General features: G+C 60.2%; 2 protein-coding genes across 12 annotated transcripts in view; one reads left to right on the top strand and one right to left on the bottom strand.

Moving 5' to 3' along the window:
• Nucleotides 1-72: 72 nt before the first annotated feature.
• Nucleotides 73-5395, bottom strand: TRAPPC2L (trafficking protein particle complex subunit 2L). Of its 8 annotated transcripts, XR_011538083.1 has the most exons (8): nucleotides 5061-5395; nucleotides 3505-3677; nucleotides 3111-3198; nucleotides 2892-2971; nucleotides 1267-1959; nucleotides 545-772; nucleotides 380-446; nucleotides 73-247 (listed from the first exon to the last, which is right to left on the bottom strand). XR_011538083.1 is itself a non-coding variant. In XM_008508809.2 (5 exons), the coding sequence occupies exons 1-5, from the start codon at nucleotides 5091-5093 to the stop codon at nucleotides 1914-1916; spliced, it is 420 nt and encodes a 139-aa protein (XP_008507031.1). In that variant the 5' UTR covers nucleotides 5094-5395; the 3' UTR covers nucleotides 73-1913. The 8 variants fall into 8 exon arrangements, 1 of the variants encoding a protein (XP_008507031.1); XR_542586.2 differs by having other exon boundaries at nucleotides 545-1959; XR_011538082.1 differs by having other exon boundaries at nucleotides 380-772.
• The window catches only part of GALNS (galactosamine (N-acetyl)-6-sulfatase), a 30154-nt gene continuing 7746 nt past the window's right edge, over nucleotides 4182-26589 (top strand). Inside the window, exons 1-12 of one of the 4 annotated variants that reach the window (XM_070612503.1) lie at nucleotides 5304-5507; nucleotides 9952-10075; nucleotides 10652-10726; nucleotides 11592-11694; nucleotides 15576-15719; nucleotides 16729-16795; nucleotides 16880-17007; nucleotides 17367-17506; nucleotides 18912-19015; nucleotides 22293-22429; nucleotides 23334-23436; nucleotides 26310-26564. In XM_070612503.1, the coding sequence (XP_070468604.1) occupies nucleotides 5391-5507; nucleotides 9952-10075; nucleotides 10652-10726; nucleotides 11592-11694; nucleotides 15576-15719; nucleotides 16729-16795; nucleotides 16880-17007; nucleotides 17367-17506; nucleotides 18912-19015; nucleotides 22293-22429; nucleotides 23334-23436; nucleotides 26310-26426 (1359 nt within the window). In that variant the 5' untranslated portion in view covers nucleotides 5304-5390 and the 3' untranslated portion in view covers nucleotides 26427-26564. Of the gene's footprint in view, nucleotides 4310-5212; nucleotides 9025-9951; nucleotides 10076-10651; nucleotides 10727-11591; nucleotides 11695-15575; nucleotides 15720-16728; nucleotides 16796-16879; nucleotides 17008-17366; nucleotides 17507-18911; nucleotides 19016-22292; nucleotides 22430-23333; nucleotides 23437-26309; nucleotides 26565-26589 lie in introns of those variants that run through there. The other 3 variants (XM_070612502.1, XM_008508798.2, XM_070612501.1) reach the window with 3 other exon arrangements.

Raw genomic sequence — 26589 nt, 5'->3', positions numbered from 1 at the left:
GTGGAAACTCCCCAATGTAAAAAGTATTTACGGGTTGATCTGGCTGCACCTACAGAAAAACCCAAATAGAAGTAGCTTAAAAAGATACGGGTTTATTTTCTCACATAAAAAAAATGCTAACATAAGTAGTCCAGGGCTGGTATGTCAGCAAAAACCCAGGCTCCTTCTAGGTTTCTGCTCTCCCATCCTTAGTGGGTGGATCTTGTCCTCCTCCTCTCAAGATGGTTGCCTAAGCTCTAGCCATCACCTCCAAGTTCCAGGGAGGAAAAAGGAAAAAGATGAAGAAAGGGTACTCCACTTGCCAGCTGAATCCCCCTTTAAAGTGTCTTTCCTGCAAGTCCCTACCAACACCATCCATTTAGGTACCATAACTGCCTACCCTTGTATGCTGCGGAGGGTAGGAAGTATCTTCTGTCTGGTCAATTGTCCCCAGTAACACTGGGGTTCTGTTAATAAGGAAGCAAGAGAGAATGGGTGCTGGGTTGGCAATTTGCAGCCCCTAGCACAGCCGCTACCCAGGCAGGAGAGACTACCGAAGCCCCACCAGAGACAGGAGCTGCACTGCAGGGAAGACGTCCGGGTGTGGGCAGCCTGCGGCCCACTGGCATCGGAACCAGCACCTGCGTGTTGGTGCTTCTCGGCCCTCCTCGAGGTCTTCAAGTCCACGTCCAGCAGGGGAGGAGGGGGCGTGGCGGCGGGGACTTACGTGTTTCTCACACACTCTCTGCTCATTTTTCCCCTTACTTCTGTAACGTGAAGAATCGATCCTGTGCTGGTTAGACAGGCAGAAACCCAAAGGCTTGCAGAGTGAGTCCAGCTGAGCTCCAGCCCTGGGCCCGCGAGGCTGCCAGCCTTCCCTGACGCCCTGGGCCGCCTCACTGTGCTCAGGACCCTCTTCGGAGCGGCTGAGAGGGTAAGAGGGGCTCACAGCTGCCCCGGGGAGCCCGAATCAAGGAAGCCAGCAGCTCAGCAGACGAGGAGCAGACTCTGCGTGGGGCTCAGGCCCAGCAGGTACTCACTGCCTCTCTCACTTCATGGGCCATGTTGCCAAATGACAAAGGCACGAGAACCTGGGCCACCTGATCCCACAAGGGGCTGTCACCAATCACAGTCAGCTAGTTAGACAATCATCTGAACTCGGCTGAGGAGGCTTCTGCGGAAGCAGAAGGCAGAAATCCACGTGCATCACCCTCTCCTCAAACGCAAGCCCCCGACGCCACCGCAGCGGGCCCCTGGGCACGGGGACAGCAGGGGAGGGGAACTCACCTCCTGGGCCGCGTCTGGCCCTCGGGCCATGAGGAAGCGCCCAGGTGGAAGAGGGCTCTTGCACGTGACTCCTTCAGCTCAGAAAGCAAGCAGCAGCCGAGGAGACGCTGCGGTCACAGGAGGCTCCTGGGTCTCCTGAGGGCTGCCTCCCAAGGCTGGGCTGGGCCCAGAAAGAGGACTTCTCCCCTTGGGGAAGGCATGCGGCTGTCCCATATGCCCCTCTCCATCTGGTTCTGGGCACAGACAGCCCACTGGTCAGCCACTGCAGAGCACAGAGGGCAGACAGCAAAGCAAAGAAGCGAGCCCACGGGTCCCTGTGTGCCTTCATCTGCCACCCCACTCCCCATGCCCCTTCACACCTACTGGGCACGACGGCTCTCCACTCTGTCTGGTCCCTGACCTCTGCGCCCAGCCCCAAAAAGTCCCGTGTTAAACTCCCTTTAGTCAGACCCTCTGCTGACAGAGATGGAAAACGCCACATCTGATCTCACAGGACCTTTAGTCGACACGTGCTGTGCTCGAGGCCTCGTCCCCGGCAGCACGTGCAGGACACTCGGGAAAAGGCAGAGGATAATAAATACATGGCTAGACACTCCAGTTATGTACAGAAGTCTTCTCTCCCAGATGACGTGCAGCAGAGTGCTCGCTCAGCAGACCTGGATCATCATAGACGTCACCATGCTGTCGAACGCCCTGCGGAGAAGCAGACCAAGTCAGAGAAGCCCCCATGCTCGCCAGCAGAGGGACAGGCTCAGCACACCGCCAGGCCTGGACACCAGGGGCGGCGGTCTCCACGGTCCAGATAATCAACTCGGTGGAGAGGCCAGGATGTGCGTCCAGCCACAGCAGGGGATGAGAGCCTCCTGCCTCACCGCTCAGCCCCTGGGCAGGGTCTCCATGCAGAGCTGGAGGAGCTGTGCATGGGCATGGAGGCTGGGGTGCAGTGAGCACAGCAGCTGCCCCTGCCCTGAGCGGCCCGGGAGACACAGGCTTCTGCATGCTTCTCCCACCTGGGACCCAGGACAACCAGACACAGTGTCACAGCTGAGGGAAGGTGCCACGGGAGGGCCTGGCTTGGATTACTGCAGTGTCCTCTCCCCTGGTGGCTACAAGGAGCCCCTGGGCACTGTGCCTAGGGATGCTGGGGTTCCCAGGAGCAGGTGTGAAGAGTGTGCACACAAATGCTTCTCTGTGAAGCATCTTCGTGATGGTCCCACATTAAGACTGCGTTTATCTGAAGACTATTTGGAAGATCCCTGCAATTCCATTTCCTAACCGTCCAAGTTCAGCGCCAAAGACAGAATCAGGCAGTGACAAGGGGAAGTTTTCTCCCGAAAGGCCCCTGTCCATATGTCTGGGCCCTTGCTGGGTTCTGTGGAGGTGCCCCTGTGCCTGCTGGGCGCAGGTGGGAAACCAAATGGGCGAGCCCTGCCTGCCGCTGAGCCCTAGCTGCCCTCCGTCTGCTTCCTGTGTTGGAGATCCCTGTAAGAGTCTGTTTGGAAAAACAGGCTTCTGCTGCTTCAAAATCACTTAAAAAGACGTTCTCTCCCTCGCTCTCAGGATCGCTGCCTTTAGCAGGGCTACAAACGGCAGAAGGTGGCAAACCCCGGGGGGCAGCGGCCCACCTGGACTGGATGCGGTCCCCCGGGTTGTAGAAGGGGTTGCACATCACATCTGTGTAGGAGCTGTGCAGCTTCCGGAACATCTGAAACAAGAACCAACAACGTTTTAATCCACATGTACTCATGGCTACTGCCAAACTTTTGGCCTCTCAGCATCTCTAAACAAAGGGGAAAAAATAAAACAAACCGGCCCAGGCCTGGCCTGCGCCTCCCCCGGCTTACACTGCGGATCTCGTTGTCCCGCAGCGCCGTGTTGGAGGAATCCACCACCATGACAAACTTCACCCTGGAGTTGGTCACGTAGCCGTATCTGCACAGCTGGTTAGGGAAGGTGCTTTAGCACGGGCACTCTGCGACAGCATGAAACACAGCATCACCGTGGAAAGCGTGGAAGCAGAGGGCCATCTATGCACGTCCCCGCACTCCAAAGCCACTTTGCAAAAACAGGACAGCCTTGCATCACAGGAAGTGCCCAAAGCTGGGCCGTCCCAGCCCAAAGAAGACCAGCCATTCAACATTACCTGATCCTACAGTACACCTCGGGCCCAATCCCCAGATGCAAAACCCCGAGGGAAGAGACCCTCACTGACAGGCCCCCCACAGGCGTGAAGGATACACCTTGTAGTCCTCTGTGGGGTACAGCAGGCCCAGGTAGAGCTCCCTCTGGTCCACCAGGGCCTTCCCCATGGCCGAGATCTTCTCGTCCACCACGTCCAGGGATGTGTGCACCATGTAGTGGAACTTCAGCTCATTCTCCGTGGGGACGCTGCGGATGTAGAGAGGGTAATTCTGCAAGAAAGGATGACAGCAACTGAAGTGATGAGAATCCACCCCGTGCACTGATGACGAAAAGGAGGCCAGAGCACTCAGGAGGGAGAAACAGCCAAGCGCCAACCAGCAGGGAGCATGCTCTCCTTCTTGAAAACTCTTTCCTAACTCTGAAGGCACTGCCTTCAGGGGACCCAATCTCACCTGAGGTTTATATATTGTCTGCAAAGGGGCATCACTAGGGTGGGCAGAAAAGAGAAGACAGCTCCGAAAAATGGATTTGAGCACAGCCTGACAACTAACTCGGTCACCTAGACAGGTCAGCCACCTGCCATGTGGGGCCTGGTCCTAGCGCGCGCTCTACTCCTGGCCCCGGAAGACTGGCTGCTTCCCAGTACTCCACCCACCACTGTCTTCTCAGCCCAGCAGAGACACTGGCAGGCCCTCTCAGCAAACCCTTCAGGGCTCCTCCCTTCACCTCTGCACAGCCTTCCTGACCAGCCTAACCGCGGAATTAACAGTGTCTTCCCGGGGCTCCACGTGCCACAATTCATGCTTCTATCCCATGCCTGGCGCTGCACACAACGCTCTGCCTACTCTAATGGGGCTGACATCTGGTGAAGGAGATAGTCAACAAACCAGCCAACAAGGAGGTAACGCGTTGTAGGGGAACGCGCTGAACTGGACTCAGAGAGCTTCGCAGCGGGACCGCCCGTAAGCCTGGTCTTCTAGGAGACACGGCTTTGTGCAGCAGGAGCACGAGGACGGCCACCCAGCTCAGTCTTAGGATTCAGAAACAGCTTTTAGGAGAAATGAAATCTATGGGGGCCAGGGAAGGGATGGGAGTGGGGAAGAGGGGTTCCAAGTGCGAAGACCCAAAGGTGAGAGAGCAGAGCCGTCGGGGAGCTGCAAGAATTCCGCTGGGTTGGAGTGGAAGGATGTCAGGGGTATGAGGGACGGGGATGAAGCGACCAGGTTATTTAGACATTATTCTAAATCAGTGAGAAGCCACTGGAGAGGTTTTAGGCAGGTGCATGGCACGATGTAATTTGTTTTCCAAACAGCACTGTGGCTGCGGTGCGGACACTGTCAGTGGTCCGGGTGGGCGCGGTGGAGGAGGACGGAGAGGCGTGGACGGCCAGACGCGGGGGCAAGAAGGCACAGAGCCCGCGCCCGGACAGGACAGAAAGTCAGGGCTGTGGGCGCCGGGGGCCACTCCGGCAGCGGCAGGTGCGGGTCTGGGAGGGGCCTGCCCGGACCGCCCCGCACCCCCGGCGCTCGACGAGGCCTTGGGGCCCGCCCTTCCGGAGCCCGCGGGCAGGGACGGAGCGGACGGCGGAGAGCGCGGGCGGGGCCCGGCCGGGGTCCCGGGGCCGCCCTCCGCGGGGCCGCCCGCGTACGCACCTCCTTGGCGATCACCGCCACGCACACCGCCATCTTGGGAGGTCTGCGGCCGCGTCACGTGACCCCGCCGCCGGTCACGCAACCGCCAGAGCCCCGCCCCCGGATCACGGGGTTGGTTAGGACCCGCCCGTCTCGTCACGCGACCGACCCACGCCCCAACCCGTCGGTCACACGGCTGGCCCTGGCCCCGCCCCTCCTGTCACTCAGCCCGCCAGGGCCCCGCCCCTCCGGTCACGCGGTCGGTCCAGGCCCCGCCCCGCCGCCCTGCCGGAAGGGCCGCCAGTCGCTTCCAGACGCTGACCGGGCTCTGCTGCTCCCGGCGCGGTTGCTATGGCGGCGGTTACCGCGGTGACGAGGTGGCGGCTGCTGCTGGTGCTGAGCACTGCAGCACTGGGGGCCGCGGGCGCCCCGCAGCCCCCCAACATTCTGCTGCTGCTCATGGACGACGTGAGTGTAGGGTGGGCCGGGCTCCGGGAGGGCTGCGCGCGGGCTGCTGTGGGCCGCCGTGGGGGTTCTGCGGGGGCGGCCGGCGGTGGGGCAGCGCCTGGCCCTGCGGAGGCAACCGCGCGGGCGATGAAGCCGAGGTGAGGTATCGAGTCCAGGCTGCGCCAGGAGATCCCTCCTGTGCTCTTCCCTTTTCCGCTCCTCCCGCCCGCGGAGGACGGAGGGCCAGCCCAGATCAGCGCGGCTCTGGCCGATGAAGACAGCTCCCCGGCACCCCTGCACAGCCTTCACCCCCCAGTGCCTGGGGTGTGTGGGGCAGGGAGGGGTGCAGAGCTGACCCAGACCCAGCGCCGGCCAGCCTGCCTGCCTGCCTGCCTTGGAGCTCGCTTCCCTCTGCCTTGGGCTACTGGACCTGCCCGGCCCCCGGGCTATCCTTGTCCAGCAGGGCAGGCTGCTCCCGCCCTGCCAAGAAGTCTGGCCAAAAGTCAGGTCTTTGTGGGGCCTGGAGGAACTGAACCGGGAGGAATGTCCCTGGTTGTGTGTGTGCAGCCCCGGGCCCCCAGTGACACCGGTGACGCTGGTTGGTCAAGCCCACAGAGGTTAGCAGGATTCCTGGCTGGGAGCTGAGCTGTACACTTGTCGCTTTGTGGTTGTGTCCAGTGTTCCTTACCCGAGGAGGCTGGGATGCGATGGAGATTCTGAAATCAGTCAATGTGAGGCATCGGGGTAAAGCTGGAGCCCGCACACACGTGGGCGCAGATCCCACTGCCCCCTGAGCTCTGGGAAGGCCTTGGAGCTCTTTGGCCCCTGTCCTGGCCATAACCAGCTCTGGGAGCGTCTTTACTTGAGGGAGGGTGATGTCGGGAGCTCCCCTGCCTGGGTGCCCCAGGGTGGGGCAGCAGGAAAGGGGAACAGCCAGCCAGGAGGCCCAGTGCCAGGCCCCTCCTGTGCAGCTTCCTCCTTGTAGCTACAGGGTTCTTAGACAGCTGAAACCCAAAGAAGCCTGGCAGACCTCTGTGCTGGTCAGCGAATGTGGGTTACTCAGGACTTTTTTGGTAGCAAATGAGAGAAAACGTACTCAAAGTGACTTAAGCAGAAATGGGAACCCCAGCTATCCTGACTGGATGGCTTCAGGCCGGTGGGATCCAGAGGCCCCCACTCCCCCAGCTCTGTGTCCTCACTTGGCCTCGTCCACCCCGACGGTCAGCAGACCCAGTGGGAGGGCACACTGCCCAGCCCCCTGAGCCAGGGTCTCGGGGGAAGGGGTCTGCTGGCCTGTCCAGCTGGGGCCTCGAGCCCACCCCGGGGAGGGCCGCTTGGGGAGCCGGACGAGGACAATTATGGCGAGGCTTGCAGACCCCTCAACTGCCCAGGGTGGCACCTGGGGAGGGGAGGGATGGCATCTGTCTCCTTCCTCAGCCTGTCCTCAGACCCAGGACAGGCCCCCTGTACACGTGTGTGGAATGAGTTTAGAAGACACTGAGAACCATTTCTTCTCTGGAGCTGACTCATCACCGTTGTCCAAGGACAATGGGGCCCTAGGGACAGGGGGCCAGAGGCTCCCTCCTGGGGTATCCCAGACCACTCCTGCTCCCAAGGGCCCGGGCACTTCCTTGTCTTTAATATAGGACTAGGAAGGACTTCTCCGCCTACTGAGGAGGTTTAACGTTGGACTGTACAGAGGCCAACTCTGGTGTCACCATGGTGGGCCCATCAGTGGGGGCTGCAGCCTGAACCTCCAGAGCCAAACAGTGGACCCTGTGTGTCCTTCGGTGTGTGATCACGTGGATGAGCACATGGCCAGAGTGTCTTCATAATCATCCCTCGCAGCCAGCCACGAGTGAGGCTTGCATTGATCAAAAGTCTGGAAATTCTAAGTAGAGGAGAAGCCGAGGGCAGGAGGAGGCCATAACTCCTGGGTCCTGGCTGCTTTTGCTTCTGTGAACGTGGGCAGCCACGTAGGGGAGGGAAGAGATACTTAACGCTGCCTGCAAAACCCGCATGGGGTCTCTTCCCTGATGGCTTCATTTCACCCCAGTGACTCTGCAAGGTGGATGTGAATGTCCCTGTTCTCATAGCTGAGAAAGCTGACCAATTCGTAATAATAGAATGGTACTGAGCAGAAGAGTTAGTGCAGCAGGCTGATGGCTGCCGGTCTCAGAGAGGCCCACCAGGAGGCGGGTCGGCCCTTGGCCGGCGTCAAGGACCTGGGATTCAGGGAGGCCCCCCCACTCCCTGAGGAGAGGCTCTTGTGCTGAACTGTTCCTTCCTCCCAAAGGCTGGAATTTTGGTGGGTGCCAGGTAAGGGGTGGCCCCATGACCAGCCCCCCTGCCTCTCTCTGCTCCTCTGACCTGGGATGTGGCGGCCTAGAGGTACAACAGCCACCCACGCCCGCGAGGACAAATCTGCATGCTGGGGTGCTCCTGCCTGCCTCCCTTTCTTCCTGCCAGCCGCCCCTCTCTCCAGGCATGCGTTTCATCCCAGCTCCTGTTGTCACCGAATGTCTTCAAAATAAACCACCTCCAAAGGGGCCAAAAGCCGAAAGGGCCAAATCCAGGTCTGCGCCACCCAGAGGGCCCCTGAGAGCAGACGCACAGTCGGCTCTTGGCGCCCGGTGTGTGATGCCCAGCCTCGAGCTGCCAGGCCCGGCGGAACACCGGCACTGTGCTTCGCGCCTCACACAGTCCTCCCAGTTCAAGTGGGGTTCATTGGTTGCTAGTAAATTCATGGCATCGTGCGCCCATCACCACAGTCAGCCTGAGGTCATTCTCCTCACCCCAGAAGAAACCCTGTCTCCGTTGGCGGTCACCCCCGTGCCTCGTTCACCCTGGCAACCGCTAATCTGCTTTCTGTCTGTGGATTTCCCTTCTCTGGATGTTTCTTATAAATAGGATCCTACATCTGTCCTTCTGTGACCCACTTCCCTCACGTGGCATCTTGTTCTTGAGCTTCTCCACGTGGTCACCGTGTGGGTGCTTCACTCCGCTCTACGGCTAGTTGTGTTCTGCCGTGTGGATGGACCACGTTTCATCAGTTCATCTGTCGATGGACGCTGCTTGTATCCACCTCTCAGCGATCATAAGCAGTGCTGCTGGGAACACGCATGTGCACGCTCTCACGTGGTCGTGTTTTTGGACTCTGGATTGCCGGAGTGGAATCGCTGGGTCCAACGGGCACTTGGTTTGGCTCTTGGAGCACCTTCTCGGGGGGCAAGGATTTGAGGGAAGACCCCACTCACGCGGGCTGCAGCTCCCTGGGCCCCGCTCTGCAGCCGGAGCTCCCCCTTCTTCAGGGGAAGCGGGGACAGCGTTGAATCATTGTGGAAGCGACGCCCTTGGGGCTTACGCTGAGGGGACATTTAAGGAGACTGGTTTGGAGGGACCTTGTCGCAGTTGACGAATCCGGAGGAGAACCAACGCCACCAGGCCAGGCCGCGTCCCGCCCGCCCGTGATGCTGAGGGGAGTCCTGGTGTCAGGGCTCCCCCCAGGACGTGGGCTCCAGAAGGATGCGTTCAGTCGGCAAGTAAAGTTCATGTCCCCATGTCCTTTTCGAAGTGTTGTTTAAAAATGTCTTAGGACGACAGTTCAGAAACACACAGCGAAGGTGGAAGAGCGCTACGGCGCACCTGCTGGGGATCCCCCGCCAGTCTCCTCTCCTCCTGGCTTCATCGCGGGTCTGTGCGTCCACCCACGCCTGCCCACGTGTTAACATGTCTTACCACTGGGCTCGTTTGATTTTGGTACAGTGCATTTAACATAAAATTGACCGTTTTAACCATTTTTAAGTATACAGTTCAGTAGCATTTAGCACATTTGCAATATTGTGCGTTCACCAGTGCCATCTAGTTCCAGAACATTTTTGTCACCCCAAAAAGAAACCCTGTCCCCAGTGCAGTCACTGCCCGTTCCCCTCCCCCAGCTCCAGGCAACCATTAGTCTGCTTTATGTCTGCGGCTTTGCCTGTTCTGGACATTTCGCGTGAATGGAATCAGACCATAGGCGGTCTTGTGTGTCTGGCTTTTCTCACTGAGCGTCACGTTTTCCAGGTCATTCAGGCCACAGTGTGTCAGAGCCTCACTCCTTTCGTGGCTGAGTAGTATTGCATAGTGTGCACATTAGTTTCTCAGGACATAAATTACTGCAAACTTGCTGCCTTAGAGGAACAGAAATTTATTCTCTCCCAGTTCTGGAGGCTAGCGTCTGGAAGCACGGGGTCACAGGGCTGGCTTCCCTCTGTGAAGGCCGGGATTCTCTGTGAGCCAGCAGCGTTGGGGTAGGACTGGAAAGGGGTGGCCGGGTGGCTGTGCCCACCAAGAGGAGCCGGCACCTGTGACCGAGCCCCACGTGCTGGCGCCAGTGCCCGCACCCGGGCCCCTGGCCTGTTCCCACTCATCTTCCCCGGGACGGAAGGAGGCTCATCCCATCTCTCTCTGCTCTTTCCTGCAGATGGGGTGGGGTGACCTGGGGGTGTACGGAGAACCTTCCAGAGAGACCCCAAATTTAGACCGGATGGCCGCTGAAGGGATGCTTTTCCCGAACTTCTACACGGCCAACCCCCTGTGCTCACCGTGTAAGTCGGGGCTGGTACCGGGCAGGGGGAGGGACGGGGCACGGGCGTTTCCTCTGAGGGCCCAGAGCACGGGCAGGCGGGCTGTGCCCTTCCCTGGGATCCTGGCGCTGGCAGCACCCGGGCTCCGGCCATGCAGGCAAGGCCGGGAGAGGCCCAGGGGCTTGAGCCTCTAAGGACCCTTGAGGTGAAAGTCACTGCCAGCGGCAGGGCTGCTGTTCTGATTCCTGGAGCTGAGCTGCCACTGGCTGGGGAGGTGCCTCTGGCCATGGGGGTGGGGTCAAAGGGCGGGAGGCAGGGGGTCCCTTCCTCAGGGAGAGACCCACCCCTGCTGAGAGGTAGGGCGTACGTGCTGATCTTGAGGCAGAGAAGTAACGCCTCCCGGGGCGGGGGGGCGTGAGGAGAGGCCTGTGGACCCTGCGCTCCTCGTGGCCCACCTGGACCTGTCTGTGCAGGGGTGGTCTGCCCACCCTGGCCCTTAGGAGGCAGGCGGGATTCACAAGCGCCGGGAGCAGAGCCGGTGGCGAGTCTGACAGGTGGCGCCCACCTCATGGCCTCTCTTTTATCACCTCCATGTAGCGCGGGCGGCTCTGCTCACTGGACGTCTGCCCATCCGAAACGGCTTCTACACGACCAGTGGGCACGCCAGGAACGGTACGCTGTGCACTCAGAGTGCTCCTGCAGCATGGGGGCCCAGGACAAGGTGGGGTGCGGGGGGGACATCTGCCACCTGCTCACCTGGAACCCTCCCTCTCCAGGGCAACACTCCTTGCTCAGGTTCAAAGGCTTTGTTTGGGTTATAACGTGTCATTTTAAAACAGACTGCAGCATTTCCACCAAAAACAACACGTTGTAGGCAAGTAGAGAAGAAGGTGAGGTCAGTGCGAGGGCTCGGGGACCAGGACGGGGCCAGGCCTCCTTCCTGGCTCCCGCTCTGACCAGACGGCTGAGGCCCACAGGCAACACTCACAACTCCTTCCCTGCCCCGTCCTGTCCCCAGGGCTTCCCAGCATGGGCTGGCGAGTTGGGAATCTCCCGAGGAGCTGCTGCCCTTTTGCGGGGGGGCAAGCTATACGCCCACAAAGAGACCTGAGAAAGCCAGGTGCTGTGGGTCCAACCAGGGAGCGTGCTGGGACAATCATGCTCCAGGGCCAGCCTCACAGACAAGAGGGATTTCATGTGGCCATTGAAGAAGGGAGGCCTGGCCAGAGCAGGCCCTCATGGTGTCAGATGGGGTGTTCCCGAGACCCCAGGGGGACCAGCAGAGGGGTCAGGAGGCTGGGGCTCTGTCCTGATGGTCCAGACCCCTCTGGGACCGGTGGTTTGCCCCATCTCCACCTGGTAACGGTGCAGACTTTGAGGCGGTGCCAGGAAGACCCCAAAGGGCCACACGGCAGTGGCAGCTCCTAACCAGGGCTTTGCCGTTGACCCTGAGGGTCCAGGGTTCAGATGTGTCACCTTCTGTAGCATGGCCTCCTCCACATGTGCACATGGCTCACACGCTGCCTCGCTCTTCCAGCCTACACGCCGCAGGAGATCGTGGGCGGCATCCCAGACTCGGAGCGCCTCCTGCCCGAGCTGCTGAAGGAGGCCGGCTACGTCAGCAAGATCGTGGGCAAGTGGTGAGTCCTGACGCTCGCCTGCCTGGCGTGTTCCGCACGAGGGATCCTTACTAAACCCTTCCAGACAGGGAGGACTTCTTGGCTGGCGAGTGGGGCCTCTGAGTCCCAGGTCCTTTTAGAAAAAGCATTCCTTTAAAAGCTGGCATGGCCATACTGGGGGACCTCCTGTCACAAGGCTGGGTCCTCAGCCGCGAGTCCATGAACTCCTCGCACATCACGTGTCCCAGCCACCCGCCCCTTCCCTCTGCTCTTGTCCCTGGGCTGCCTGTTGCTGCAGCGTCACCAGAGGAGCCACATTATTGCACACACGGTACCGTCACAGGTGACACACCTTGTCAGCAAGCACGAGGCTCTGTCTGGCAGTGAAGTGAAAATGCAGCCAGGAGGTAGAGGACAGTCGTGAGCTGTGGAGTCACCGGATCGAATGATTGTGTCATAGCTCATGTGGCTGCACACGCCGTTTACACTGTTTCAAGCACGTTAAAGAGTTTCTCTCTCTTACTCCCAGGAGGATGCCCAAGTGAGCAGCCCTGGAGGGTTCGTGTAAAGGTGAAATGTCTCTTTCCTTTCCCAAATGTTGAGGCCCTTGGAGACTAGCAAGGTCGCTTCCTACAGGAAGCCTTTCCTGATTTTCCAGCCCTTATTGTCTTTCCTTCACTGCACTGTGGCCCTTCTGCTCTTAACCCCTGTGGCACTCACTGGTGCTGCTTTCTCGAGGACAAGCGCCTTGTCTGCGCCCCTCAAGCACGGCCACTCCACACACGTTGACAGTCATGGTGACGAAGGATCTGCAGATACCAGGAGAGTAGTTGTCAGAAACTCCCAGTGACCCAGAGAAGACTTGATGAATGCCTTCTCACTCCTGAGACAAGGTGGGGGCCGTCCTGCCCAGCGGACAAGCTCCGAGCAGATGGTGGCTGCAGAGCAGAGCTGACAGGGGTGCCCTGGGCCTCAGGCACCCTCCCAGCCTGCATGGTCCCCAGCAGCGCCAGGGAGACTGTGGTGGAGGGCAGCCACAGGGCCTGCCAGAGCCAGGTCAGGGCTGTGCCAACAGAAGGCAGAGCCCTAGCAGGCACCGGAGTTCTCTGTGCCCATCCGATGGCTCTGTTCCAGGTCCAGCAGCCTCTCATTCACGGTGTTTGACTTGGGGCCACCAGGGCTGGAGTGCGAGTGTGCCTCCATGAGCTCTTGAGGTTTGTGACAACCATACAGGAGAGAGGTGAACCCAGGAGGGGAAGAGGAGTCGGGCAGGGGCTAGAGAAGCAGCCCGTGTGGACTGGGGTGGTAGACGCAGTGCTGGTGGACCAGCCAGGGTCAGGGCGACCGTGGCCAGTGCAAGGACGGGCTTTCAGAGGCCTGGGCAGAGGGCTCGGCCTCTCCTCCACCAGGTGGGGGTCCTGGTCTCAGCAGGGTCCCATAGGGCCATGGTGAGTGTTGGCGGCTGAGGCTGTGACTGCCTGATGCCCTGCCTCCAGTCCCCAGTGCCAGGGATGCGGATTCCCTCAGCCTGACCAATCCTGGGTGGACAGGGCCTAGACGCCCGTAAGAGGCCATGCCACAGGGGACTGTGACAGGCTGCCACCCAGCTCACCTGCGGGCAGTGCTGGCCCGCCTGCTGTTTGGTGCAAGCACTTTGAATTGACGATTTAATGTGAGCGGACCCTTGGCCAGGTGTTTCTGTTAAGCAAAGGCCGTTTGAGCTGACAGATGTGGGCATGCAGCAGTGTCACACACAGCCAGCGTGACTTCCTCCCAGCAGGTGCTGGAGTAGGACACTGAGAAATGGCAGGGCATCATCGCATCAGGCCCAGAGAGGATGTGAGATTCAGGGAGGCAGCTCAAAGCACAGAGCTGGCAGTGAGGTTTCTGCAGAGAGAGGAGTCGCGTAGGGCCGGTGCTCGTGTACCTGGCAGAGGAGGCTCGAGGGGCCCTAGGTAGGCGCTGCGTGGCCGTCCGGGGCCGAGCGTTTTAGAGCTAGCAGTGGGGAACTGAGGCCCCAAGAGACACACTTCCTGGCGCCCACACTCAGTTGCTGACCGGCTCAGTTCTGGCCCCAGCCAAACCAGCCCCTCCACTGCCCACGCCACGTCCTCCCTGACCGAGTGAACAAGCTGTGCAGTGAACTCACGATGACTTGGGCTCTGTGTGTCCGGAGTAGCCTCCGAGTGGTCAGGGTGAGGCCTGCAGCAGAGGAAGAGGAACCCCTGCTCCCGGGACACTGTTTCCACACCCGTGGCACTGCGAGAGTTTTTGTGCAATGTAAAATGTAGACCTAGAAAACCAATCCATTTCCTAGGTGGAGTCGCCTCACTCCACGAGTGCCCGTGACCCAGAGCCAGTCACCCCAGAACCACTGCGTAAGCCAAGTGTTCTGAAGAGCGGGTAGGCCATGCTCAAGGGCCCCCAGCCCCTCCCATTCAGATGGGAGCTTGTTGGCACTTGCCGTTGGCAGGAGGACCCAATGTTAGGTGCCCCCAAGGAGAAGGGGCGTGAGGGAGGGAACGGGGCCAGGATCCGGCAGCAGGCTCTGCACAGCTCCACCTGACACCCGCAGGGTGGGGGGCCTTGCAGACACCCGCTCCGCTCCAAGGAGAGCCCGTCTCACGAACAGCTTGGCGTTTGTCCCCCTGCGGGCACTTGCCGTGTTCTCCAGCCGTGCCATCCCCGTTGCGGCCAGGGCGCTGGGTCGGGGAGCAGCACTAGTCTGAAGAGGGTGGTCCCGCGTGACAGCTCACCCAGCCCCCCAGGCCGTGGGTCCCGTGGCCATCATCCTGAACTGGGAGAAGAGGCTCTTAGCAGCCTTAACCGGAGACACTGGGTAATTCCCTGATGGGAACATTTCCTTCTTTGCAAACTCGGAGGGAAAACACTGTGTTCCGAGACACAACCCACAGAGGTGTCCTGAGAATTAATAAAAAGCCAGAGGAAGCAACCAGAGTGTGCGATGGAGCTGAGACTGGAGCTCTGGATGTTTCCCGGGTGGGTGTGAGATTTCTCATCACTTACCATCTTCCAGAGGCCCTCCTAGCATTCGCAGCAGGACACCTGAACACTCCTTTCCCTCCTCTCTACCCGGACACCCTTATTGTGCCTGAACACCATCCTCTGTGCTCAGATGCCCTCAGCATGCCTCAACAGCCTCACCATGCCTGAACACCCTTACTGTGCCTGGACACCCTCACCCTGCCTGGACAGCCTGACTGTGCCTAGACAGCCTCTCCCATGCCTGGATGCCTTCACTGTGCCTGGACACCTACACTGTGCCTGGATGCCCTCACCATGCCTGGACGCCTGCATTGTGCCTGGACAGCTTCACTGTGCTTGGACGCCCGCACCGTGCCTGGATGCCCTCACCATGGCTGGACACCCTCACTGTGCCTGAACGCCCACGCTGTGCCTGGACACCCTCACCGTGCCTAGATGCCCACACTGTGCCTGGACACCCTCACCATGCTTGGATGCCCTCACTGTGCCTGGATACCTACCCCGTGCCTGGACACCCTCACCATGCCTGGATGCCCTCACCATGCCCAGATGCCCTTGCCATGCCTGGACACCGTCCTGTGTGCTCAGATGCCCTCACCGAGCCTGGACACCCTCACTGTGCCCAGATACCTTCACTGTACCTGGACACCCTCCTCTGTGTCTGAAGCGCTCGGATATAGCCTGGGCAGTGTGTCACCCAGGGAGGGCAGGGTGGGTCCTGACACTCTCCTGAAGGGTACAGTCTTGATGTGTCCTGGGCTCAGTGCATACTCAGCGTTGGAAGGATGCTGGTTTCGTTGAATGTTCTGTGAAGGTGATGGGTGTCGCTGCTCAGAACTTTGGGGTGTCCCCGTGCTGTGTGAAGTCCTTGAAGTGTCTTGGGTTCCTGTTTCTAGGCATCTGGGCCACAGGCCTCAGTTCCACCCCCTGAAGCATGGATTCGACGAGTGGTTTGGATCCCCCAACTGCCACTTTGGACCTTATGACAACAGGGCCAGGCCCAACATCCCTGTGTACAGGGACTGGGAGATGGTCGGCAGGTAACGGGTCCCCCCTTCCTCTGCTGTTGCCCTGGGAGCGGGACGGAGTTTCTGGAACCACCTGCCCACCAGTGCTGGCGGCTCAGTGTGCAGGGCTCGGCTTTGCCACCTTGTTCTGCCCAGAGCCTTACAGGACTCAGCGCCTAGGGCCACTGTGCCAGCCACGCCCACAGGGTTTCTGACCTTTTCAGAAAATATGATGAGGTGTGTGCACACGGCAACCATTGCACGCCATTTCTGGGGTTCGGGCCCTGTGCAGCCCTTGGGCAGGCCCTGGGATCCAGCTTCAGAGGCCATCTGCCTCACCACATTGGCACGCCGGCTGAACTCGGGCTGTGCGGGATATCACAGCGTCTCAGAGGAAGGGTGGACGAAACCCTACTGTGCCTTCGAGAGCGAGTGCGTCTGCAGGCCGTCGGCTCCAGGACAGGCCTGTCTGGCCCATGGTCTGGCTGCAGGGCGCCTGCAGGTAGCCACACGGGGCCAGGGCCCTGGTCTTTCTTGAGTTTTGCTTAACGTTTTCTTTCTTTTTCCTTTTTTACTATTTTTATTTTTGATGGAAGCTCTCCTTACCCGTCAGTGGACCAAAGAGCTGGGCTGACTCGTTGCCTTTTCCAGTAACAGCTTTGTTGAGATAGAACGCACACCCCGCTCGTTCACCATCTGCAGTGGCAGTGGCTCCTAGGACAGCCATGCGCAGCTGGGGCGTTGCCTCATGAAGAAGCCCCGCCCATTAGCTGCGGCCCAGCCCCCGTCTCCACGCCCCGGGCCTCCTCCTGGCAGGTGCTGGAGTTGCCGTGGTGCCCAGCCTTAGCCCACCTTGTGCTCCACGACCTGTGACCTCAGGAGCCATGCGAGCACCTGTTCATTTGTTCAGAAATAGACATGGATGGAATAAGATAGAAATCGTTCTTTTAAATGAGGCTCATGACATTGCCTGTGAAATCAGGGAGAAGGGGGCCGTCTCGGCCTGTAGTCTGATTTCTTTCTGGATGTGTGTTATTCTCAGATATTATGAGGAATTTCCAATTAATCTGAAGACCGGCGAAGCCAACCTCACCCAGATCTACCTGCAGGTGATGGGAGCCTGGGCTGGGCGGGCTCTGGATGCGGGCAGGTGGGCCTCTGGGCGGAGGAGGACGCTGTGCTCCCCTCCTCAGGAGGCCCTGGACTTCATCAGGAGGCAGCAGGCAGCGCGGCGCCCCTTCTTTCTCTACTGGGCCGTTGACGCCACACACGCACCTGTTTACGCGTCTAAGCCTTTCTTGGGCACCAGTCAGCGAGGGCGGTAAGTCCTTGGTCATGGAGATGCAGACCCCACCTGGGGGGTTCAGCTGTGCTTGCTTACCTCCGAGGGCAGGGCACTCGTTTCCCTTACGTCTCTAAGTATCGACTGTAGAGGACAACAGCAGTGGCTGTGCCTCGCTGGGAGTGTCCGCCAGCGCAGGATTGGTGGGGGGAGGGCTGCGGCCGTGTGGCTCCTGCCATCCTGGCTTAACTCTGCCAGCTTGAACTTGAATTTTCCTCCTTCTCTTCTCTGGGTTCAGCCAGTCTGTTTCGCTGTCCGTCCCTGAAGTTATGATTTAAGTGCTGTCTGATCAGACAGATGCCGTTGGCCACCTGATAGCCGTTTGGTCTTCCTCACAGATACGGGGACGCTGTCCGGGAGATCGATGACAGTGTTGGGAAGATCCTGCACTCACTGCAGGACCTGGGGATCGCAGAGAGCACGTTTGTTTTCTTCACATCGGACAACGGCGCTGCCCTCATTTCTGCTCCAAAACAAGGCAAGTGTTCAGAGTAGCCCCACTGGTCGTCGTGTGACGAGACCATCGATGTGGGTCCTTTCTTGGGAGTTAAATCAAATTGCACCAGAAGTAGTTGTCTCACAAAGTAGAATTTTTATTTGAGGCATGAAGAATGGAGACCATAGGCAATAATTTCACAAAGCTGTGGCCCCCCCGAGCATGGGGTTAGGGGGCGTCTTTATTTGGGTGGGGGATGAATATTCAAAGGGCAAGTTTCATTGTCACATGTGGAGGCGGGAACAAGCCTGCACGCACGGGAATTGAAATCAGGCATCACGTGACTTCAAAATGGCTGCTTCACCCTCCCCGAGGACGGGAATTCCTGATGTGAATGCGGGCAGGTCGCTTTAGTCCAACGCTCTGCCTGTCTGTGCCCCTGCCAGTCTTGTGGCTATGGTCTGGGCCGGCCTCGTCCCAGTCAGAGCAGCTGGGTCCATGGCAGTTGTGGCTTAGAGTGTCTCCCTGGAACATCCTGGAAACCACGTAAGCTCAAGGCCCTGAGGTGTTAGATAAAGGAACAGCTGCCTCTTGCAAGAAGACAAGAGAGTAAGGTCAAACACAGAGGTTAGAGTTTAGGCAGGACAGGAGAAGGGAGTTAGGGTCCGTGTCTGGTGACAGTGATGACCGCAGATGAGGCTCCACTTGAGAACACCTGGCTCCCGCCACTTGCTCAGCGTCCCCTCAGCCGCCCGTGGGGTGGAATGTGGAGGGGCTCAGCCTGGGGCCGTCCAGTGGGAACAGACGTAGAAGCCCCAACAGCTGTGCTGTGGGGTCGACCTGGTCACACACGGGCAGGGCCGCCCGCTCACGCCGCCTTCTGTAGCACACTGTCGTCCCCTCAAAGGATGGGCACCTCAGCCACTCCTGACCCAGGAAGGGCATGTCAGCGTGGGAGTGGTGAATGCCCGTTCCAGGCCTGACGCCCCCTCCCCAGTTTTGGGGTTTCTGGCTTCCCTGCAGGTGCCTGGTCAGGAGAGAGAGCTTGGTGGGGGAGGACGGAGACCGAGGCCAGCGCCTTCGCCCTGTCCTGGCTCTGCCACTGAGCAGCCCTGGGGCGGGTGACATTCTGCTTCCCATCATCATCATCATCCGCATCCACATGCTAGCAGACACAGGCCCGATGAGAGGAAGTCACCTGTCGGGACCTCCCAGCTAGCAGGTCACTGCTGCCTCCTGTGCATTTAGGGCTGAATGAGGTCACTTCTGGGCTTCTCCTCTGACGCTGTGCTGTTCTCCATTGGCATCTTTTCCTAAACTCACAGACAGCTTGCCTGGCAGGGATCAAAGTGGACAGACGCATCTGAGGGCAAGGGCCCCACCAGGTGCGTGTGGCCCCGGGGACTCGGGGTAGATGGTCTGATGGGCGACACCTCTCCCTCCCCAGGCGGCAGTAATGGCCCCTTTCTGTGCGGGAAGCAGACCACGTTCGAAGGTGGGATGAGAGAGCCTGCAGTCGCGTGGTGGCCCGGGCGCATCCCTGCAGGCCAGGTGAGTCAGGCTGCCTGCCCAGGCCTGCAGCCATCCTGGGGTGTGGAGGCTCAGCCCCCTCGCTGCCCTGCCCCCTCCACTCACTCTGCGTTGCCTAGGAAACGCGGAGGTCAGACTCACCACTCCCCTCCAAGCCAACCCCTCCCCAAGGAGGCAGCTGGTAAAGGGTGCATGCGGCAGCCACTGGGACAGTGTCCTCTGGGGCGTCACATGGGGTGTCATTAGCTACCGTGGCAGGCAGAGGCTTCCGTGGTCAGTCAGTGTGGCAGAAAACCGAGTTAAATGGGTTTCTTTTCTGCAGGACTTGTCAGAGCCTTTAGTGTCTAATAGGTATCAGGAACTTCTGGAAAAGGCATAGATCTAGCTGAGTTTTTAAAATCTTGTTTGGCCACAAGCTTGTTTCCCAAAGTGCGTCTCCAGGCACTGTGTTCTGTGGACACACTGTCAGACAGCAGTGGCTGGACGAGGCCTTGACAGCTGTCTGCAGTGCTGAGTACAGAGCGCAGGGCTGGGGGCCTGGCCCTCTGGCTGGGCACGGTGGGTGTCCTGCCGCTGTCTGGACCAGCCAGCCTTTCCTGCTCCTCAGAGCCCCTCGCTCTGCCCTCCCTTGGCTGAGAACCCACAGGCAGGGGCTCCTCTAACTGGGCACCCAGTTCAGGCCCGTCACAGACGCGGTCTCGAGACTGGAGTTTCTAAATGTGATGTCGCACTCTCCCCCGGTCCCTTCCTTTCTGACGGGCTTCTCCAGAGAACAGTGTTGGACGCTGGTGTCAGCTCAGCCCCACAGCAGCACCACAAGGAGTGTCCTGTGGCTGCTGGAACGGTCCCCACACCTAGTGGCTTAAACGGCACACGTGTCCTCTCATGGGGGTCGGGGGTTGGGGGGTAACCCAGCACCGTCTCTCGGCTAAAATCTGGTGTCGCAGGGCTGGTTCCTCCCGGGCTCCAGGCAAGAATCCATTTCCTCGTCTTTTCCAGCTTCTTGGATCCTGGCCTGTCTCTCCCTCGTCTGGGTCAGCAGTGGCCGGTCACATGTCACCCCTGTCACTCTGACTCTGACTCTCCTGCCCCCGTCCCAGTATAAGGACCGTATGATGACACGGGGCCCCCCCCCAGGGATCCAGGATCAGCTCTTGTTTAAGGTCAGCTGATTGGCGACCTTGATCCCCGTTTCCCATGTAAGGAAACGTTCACAGGCCTGGGGATTAGGGCGTGGGCATCCTGGGGCGGGTGACATTCTGCTTCCCGTCATCATCATCATCCACATCCACATGCTAGCAGACACAGGCCCGATGAGAAGAAGTCACCTGTCGGGACCTCCCAGCCAGCGGGTGGCAGAGCCGAGTGCGGATCCCAGCTGTGGGCGTGGAGCCCACCCTCCTCCCCCTGACGGCCTGTCCTCCTGGGATGGTCCCAGAGAGAGCCCTCTCCCCACTCCCGCCATGGGAAGGCTCCAGCCTGTGGGACTCCAGGCCCTGCCGGCCTGGCTCCAGGCCCCTGGGCCCTGTTCCTGGAGCAGAAAGGACATGTTCTCAGAGCCACACTACGTCTCCCTCCACACGTCCCGCGGGCAGACACTGGGACTGAATCAGAGGGGCCTGCACCCTGTGCTAGCTGCGCGAGGATTTTATTTAAAAGCGTCCTGACATTCGTCCACCCAGCCTCCAATCTTGGGCTCTCTCCTCCGTACCTGGTGGGGCGACTTTGTTGACTGTAGCCTTGGATTCCGAGTTAGGTCTTGAAAGTGTTGATAACAGTCTGATGACGGCCTGCCACGGACGGATTGCATTTCTCCTGAAGCCCTTGCGTGCAGGTCGAGCGCGTCTGTGTTTCTAAGAGCCCCCCAGAGCTCCCGGCTGCCGCGCCGATGCAGGCCATCAGACGCCCCTCCTGCCCGCTCCACCCGCCTACATGGCAGGCTCACCTCCTGATTGATGTTTTCCAATCGTTTCAAAAAAAGTAATGAAGGAGGGAGGCAATGGGGACAGGAGACTGCCGTGGGCCACGTCTCCATCCTCCCTGCCAGGGCCTCGCAGAGCGTTGGAACCGAATGTCGACCCTCACGTCCCCACACTGGGCCGCGGAACCAGATGGCGCACGTGGCTGGGCGTGCGCTCAGGGTCCACGCGGAGGTTGTCCTGGTGTGGAGGAACACCCGTGAGGACCAGGCAGCCGGGCGTGGGAGGTGCTAAGATGAAGGGTGGCTCGCAGTCGGCCCACAGCAGGTGCAAGGGGACACCTGCCTTGCCAAACCTGCTGGCGGGTTCATCCTGCTGACTCGGCGCATCCCGATCCAGACCTCAGGAGTGCGGGGCGGTCTCTGCACATGGGTGGTGGGAGGGTGGAAGGACCTCGGTGGGCTCCAAACAGGGCAGAGCTGCATGCAGGGACTGGACCTGCATCCATGGAGACCAGTGGGCAGCCCCTTTCCCACAGTGGTCAGCTCCTCAGGCCTATCCGCAGGGCCGCTTCCTGCTGGCTCTGTGGAGCTGGACCATTCAGTTTGGCCCAGTGTGGCCTCTGGAAAGAAAGGCGGGCCCTGCCCACCACTGTCCCCTCCCGCCAGCCTTGGCCAGCTGCCCCCCCAGCCCCGGTGCCTCCAGGCTGCTCTGGGCTCCAGGGTCCTTTTCCACCTGTGCTTGGACCTGATTTGCGAAGTTCACGTGGTTCAGTGTTGCAGTGACGGTGACAGATGGCCGGTCAGAGAGGGCAGGCCTCGAGCGGCGAGACCCTGCTGGCCGTCTTCTCTCTGCTGGCTGATTCCGATTCGCAGCCACAGCAGAAGTGAGGGCTCGGGAGTAGCAGACAGGACGTCGCTTCGGCCTGCTCTGGGGTCAGACGGCCCAGACTGAATCCCCATGCAGCCCCCAACCTCCCTGCGGCCACTCTCCCCATGAGGGGCTGCTCCCTCCCTCATGGGGCCCTGAGGCAGGAGAATTGTGTGCGGCCACACATGAGCCAGCATGACCCTCGTGGACATGAGGTGTCCAGGAGAGCCGGGGGTCGGTGGGGCTGGGGAGACCAGGCCCGGCGAGGCTGACAGGGCGGGAGGCCTCTCGTGCGCAGGTGCTGGGGCCGGGTGTGTGTGCACACGAGTGTACATGGGGCAGGGAAGGCCTCTGTTCAGGGTGGGTAGACACGCTGTAGGGCATGTGATGATGTGCGAGCACGCACGCCTCTGTAGACCCAGCTGGGCAGCAGAAGAGTGCGCAGACCTGGCCCTGGCTGCCATCTCGTCAGGGCAGGGCGTCCTGAGTCTCCACTGTGTCTGTTTCAGGTGAGCCACCAGCTGGGCAGCATCATGGACCTCTTCACCACCAGCCTGTCCCTCGCAGGCCTGGAGCCGCCCAGAGACAGGGCCATCGATGGCCTCAGTCTCCTCCCGGCCATGCTGCAGGGCCAGCTGATGGACAGGTGGGTTCCAGCCGGACGCTCGCCCCTGCCCCTGTCCCTGCCCCGAGTGGCGGAGCCCGTGCCGGTTCCTGTCCCAGCTAGCTTGGGGCAGAGGCAGGGCAAGGGGGAGGCGAGGCCCCAGGGACTTCCTGGCACAAGAGGCATCCTGGAGCATGAGCTTTGGTCCTCCGCGACCATTCCCGACATGCGAGGCATCTAGGCTCTCCTGGGTCGGGGTGAAGAAGCCTCGTTCCTTTGTTCAGCGTCCATCACTTCGGCCTCAGGCCGTGGCGGGGAGGAGAGAACCTCTGCCCGGTCACCAGCCGTGCCAAAGCCCTGGAGCCTGACCCGTCCCACGTCCCCCTCTGCACCGGAATTCTCTGTGTCCGGAGTCACTTTCTCTCCAGCTTCAGATCACTATCGTTGTGCTCAGACAAAATGAGTGTCCCGGGCTGCTGTGACAGGATGGGGGTTTTAAAATGGTAAATAGCATAGCGGGAGCAGGTGCGCTGCTGCACTCTGAGAGCCGTGTGGCCTCGGCGGCAGGGCAGGGCAGGGCTTAGACAGGTCTGTTTGGCTTTTTTCAATATTGCTTATTTTTTCTCTCTTGCAACCTGGTACGTGAGCCTGTTTGCTGCTGGGGAGAGAAGGTGCCGGAGGCTGTGGTCACCCCGCCAGGCCTGTCTGCCCCGGGAAGGGGGCTGGAGACTCTGCCGCAGGCTTCACTCCACCGCCCAGCCCCCACAGGGCCAGGAGTGAGAGGGGGCGACTGTGGGGCTCGTCTGACAGCCTCAGGGACCTTTCCACCCTGCACAGCGTGACCTCGGCATGGTCATTGCTGTCAAATTTCAACCATAACCTACTCACGGGGAGCCGCCTGCCCTGCTCCCGGGGTTTCTGGTGTCACCTGACCCTCCCCCCACAGGCCGATATTCTATTACCGTGGCAACACACTGATGGCAGTCACCCTCGGCCAATACAAGGCCCACTTCTGGACCTGGACCAATTCCTGGGAGGAGTTCAGACAGGTAAGGGTCTCGGTGCTCCGTGTCCTCTGCACCCCATGTCTGTCCTTCAGGAGGAGGCGTCTGGCCAGAGCAGGCCAGCAGGCGGCAGGATGGGGGCCTCTGCCAAGTGGTGTCAGTCACGGGGTTTCGAGCTCCCCTACCTCAGTGTGTTTACCTGCCCTAAGAAGGAGTTGGGGGCGACGCAGTGTGGCTACAAGGATGGCCCCTTAGGAGCCTGGACAGCTCTCCTGGGACACGTCACCCTCTCTCAGGCCACTCAGAGCCTGAGAAAAGGAGGTCTCAGGGCAGGCTCAAGTCCAGACCCAGGTCAGACGCCTCAGGGGCCCAGGCCAACCCGGGGCGCCTTCCCCGGCCCCTCCCCCGAGGCCTGGCCTGGTGCTCAGCGGCTCTCTGAGTGGGGCTGTCATGCCTCTGCGTAGGCTGTCTGCCCCGCAGGCTCGAGAGTGAAGTGCCGCACGCCCAGGGTGCAGCGCTGTCCCCGGCGTGGCCTGTGCTCCCCTTCCCTCCTCTTGCCCACCCCATCCCCAGTCCCACCGCCCCCTGCCCCCCAAGTCTTCTGCCTGCTCCTCCTGGGTGTCTCCACCCCACCCCCTGCAGGGCGCTCAGCGTCTGGGTCTTCAGACACAGGAAAAGCCTGTTAATGTGTGTTAATTGGGAGGAAAAGCAATTTAAGTTAATAGAAGATCTAAGCACTAGAACACTCTGCATCAATTGGGATGCAAATTGCAGACTCAGCGGATGTGAGTCTGGTGCCCGTCTGGGTGGGGCTGGCGGGGCCCAGCTGCCAGGCCAAGTGCCTCATGTGGATACGGGGTCACCACCCTGGGCACGCAGGCGGTCGTGGACAGCGTGCGCTTCCTCCCTCATGGCCCAGTGCCCGCCAGCGTCCCCTGCTTGTGATCAGGAGCAAAGGTTGGCCTGAGGGTGGGGGTGGGCTCAGCTGGACCCAGCGAGCCTCTGCTGCTGTTCTGCCCTCTGACTCCGTGTGAGCCTCACATCAGCCCTAGAGTGTCCTGTGGGCCCCTCAGACTGACTGTGACAACACCACCCAAGCTAGTCTCTTCCGAAACTCCTCCTCAGTGAGCAGCACAGCACAGCCCCGTCCCCTGGCTCGAGCTCTTGTCGCCGGCCCTCCCCACTTGTGGCCACCTGCCTCCTCTCCACGCGCCTGGGGGCCCCCCACCCACTCCTCACCCCCAGGCTAAGCCCGCCTGCCCTTCAAGTCCCATCTCAGCTGTCACTGCCACCGAGGGCCATCCTAAGCCCCAGGTGCCCTGTCCCCTGACAGGATGCCTGGTTTGTCCCTTTAGACACCCAAGGGCTGAGAGGCCGTAAGAGCACTCAAAAGGGGCCCAGTAACATTAACGTACAACTAAAATTTCACCAGATTGTAACCTATGATTAACTCAATAAAAAAAAAAAATTTGTTAACAATAAAAAAAAAAACTGGGGCCCAGAGGCTGGCAGTGTGGGCACCCACAGGGACGGCCATGTGGCCTCACCTCTCCCTCCCCAGCCCCCCGCCCCCCATCACACAGCTCCCCGGTCCTCCAATGTCTCTAGAGTCCCCATTGTCAGCTGCCCGCAGCTCCCAGCAGCATGTGCAGGTGCAGCTGGTGTTCTGGAAGCCGCCCCTCTGGCCTGCACGGTTCTCCCTGCGGCTCTCAGGGCCTCTTGGGGCAGGACCCAGTTAGCCCTGGCCTGAGTGAGAGCGCCCAGCTTCCATCCAGGCCAGAACCCAAGGGCGCTTTTTCCATAAAGGGTGCTAGAGAAGTCCAGAGGGTTCTGTGGGCAGAGCGGCTACCTTGACCACAGTTACAGTGGCGTCAGAAAGTGTCAGGAGAGGGCACCTTGGCACAGCCGGGTGACACCCCGCCCACACGGCCTCTGGTTCCTAAGGGTTGCTGGCAAGCTCCTGAGATGGTTTGTCTGCTCTGCTTCTTGGGAGATGAGGAAACAAAATTCCCTTCTCCAACCACGTAGACGTTAGGGGCATCCCTCCCTGGGAGGGTGGCAGCCCCAAGCCAGGATGGGGTTGGCCTGCATGGCCCTTCTCCCTCCAAGGATCAATAAGGCCAAGGGTGTGTGAAGTCAGAAGGACCCCACAACTATGACAGCGGCCCCCATAGCTATCGGCTGCTCCCCGAGCACCAGAGGAGACGGACCTGCCTCTTCCCGTCACCTCCACATGGCTCACATGTTAGGGAAGTTTTGTTCAGAGGCCAGGCAGGGCCCGGCTGGGGCGGCCAGTGAGTCCTGGGCCTGCTCCACCCTGAGGGAGAGGCGGGTGGGCCTCTCAGTGGGGACACGCGGGTCTGTGGCCCCAGATCCGCAGGTCGCCTGAGTGGACCTTCTTATCTTCTGGGCTGTCCGTTTGTCCATGGGTGTCTCTCACCCCCCGGCCCCCCACTTCCGGGTCCTGCTGTGCCGGTGGCCCCCTGTGGCACTGTCCCCGGCAAGCCCATGACCTGCCCACCACAGGGTGTCTGAGACCCAGGGAAGAGGTGGGAGGGAGGGTACGTGTGTGCAGGGTGTGTGTGACCTTCTGCGTTTCTGGACTAAATCCCACGAACGTTAGCCGCCGTGCACACTCGTCTCCCTCCTGCATCCTTCCCGCCCTCCGAAATGCCAGCGCTGTGACGAGCAGGTCATGTGAGTAGGAGAGGAGCCGTGTGGGGCTCAGTGCTGCCCGCGGGCGAGAGTCACTGCGGTCCTGATGAGCGGGATCCTCATTCAGTAGCGTAGTGGATTTGCATCCCCATTGCGATTTGTCTGTGTCTCGTGTCTAGACTTGACACACTTCCATTAACTGCTCGGCGCTTTTGTGCTAATGGGGCTCTTTCTCCCACTGTCACGTCTGTATTGTTCTCTAGCACTTCTGCTTCCTGAAGGTCAAAGGGTCACCCACTCTGGAACCCACCTGGCTGGGGATGCGTCCTTGGCCGCCCTCAGCAGCTGAGATCGCAGCCCCTTATTTTTCCAGCCACTGACTTGGGAATCTACAGCTCCGTGCAGGTCAATGGAATTTCACGGGCTCCTAACCTCCCCGCTTTGTTGAAAAGCAGAACATTAACTGCTCCCCTGACCAGCCATCCCTTACAGACACACGGGGGTTAGGCAGCCGTCTGCCCGTCAGACTCTGCCGCCTGCGGA

Source organism: Equus przewalskii, chromosome 3 (assembly GCF_037783145.1).
Source record: "Equus przewalskii isolate Varuska chromosome 3, EquPr2, whole genome shotgun sequence".
Classification (NCBI taxonomy): Eukaryota; Metazoa; Chordata; class Mammalia; order Perissodactyla; family Equidae; genus Equus; species Equus przewalskii.
This window is presented reverse-complemented; position numbering and strand designations above follow the sequence as displayed.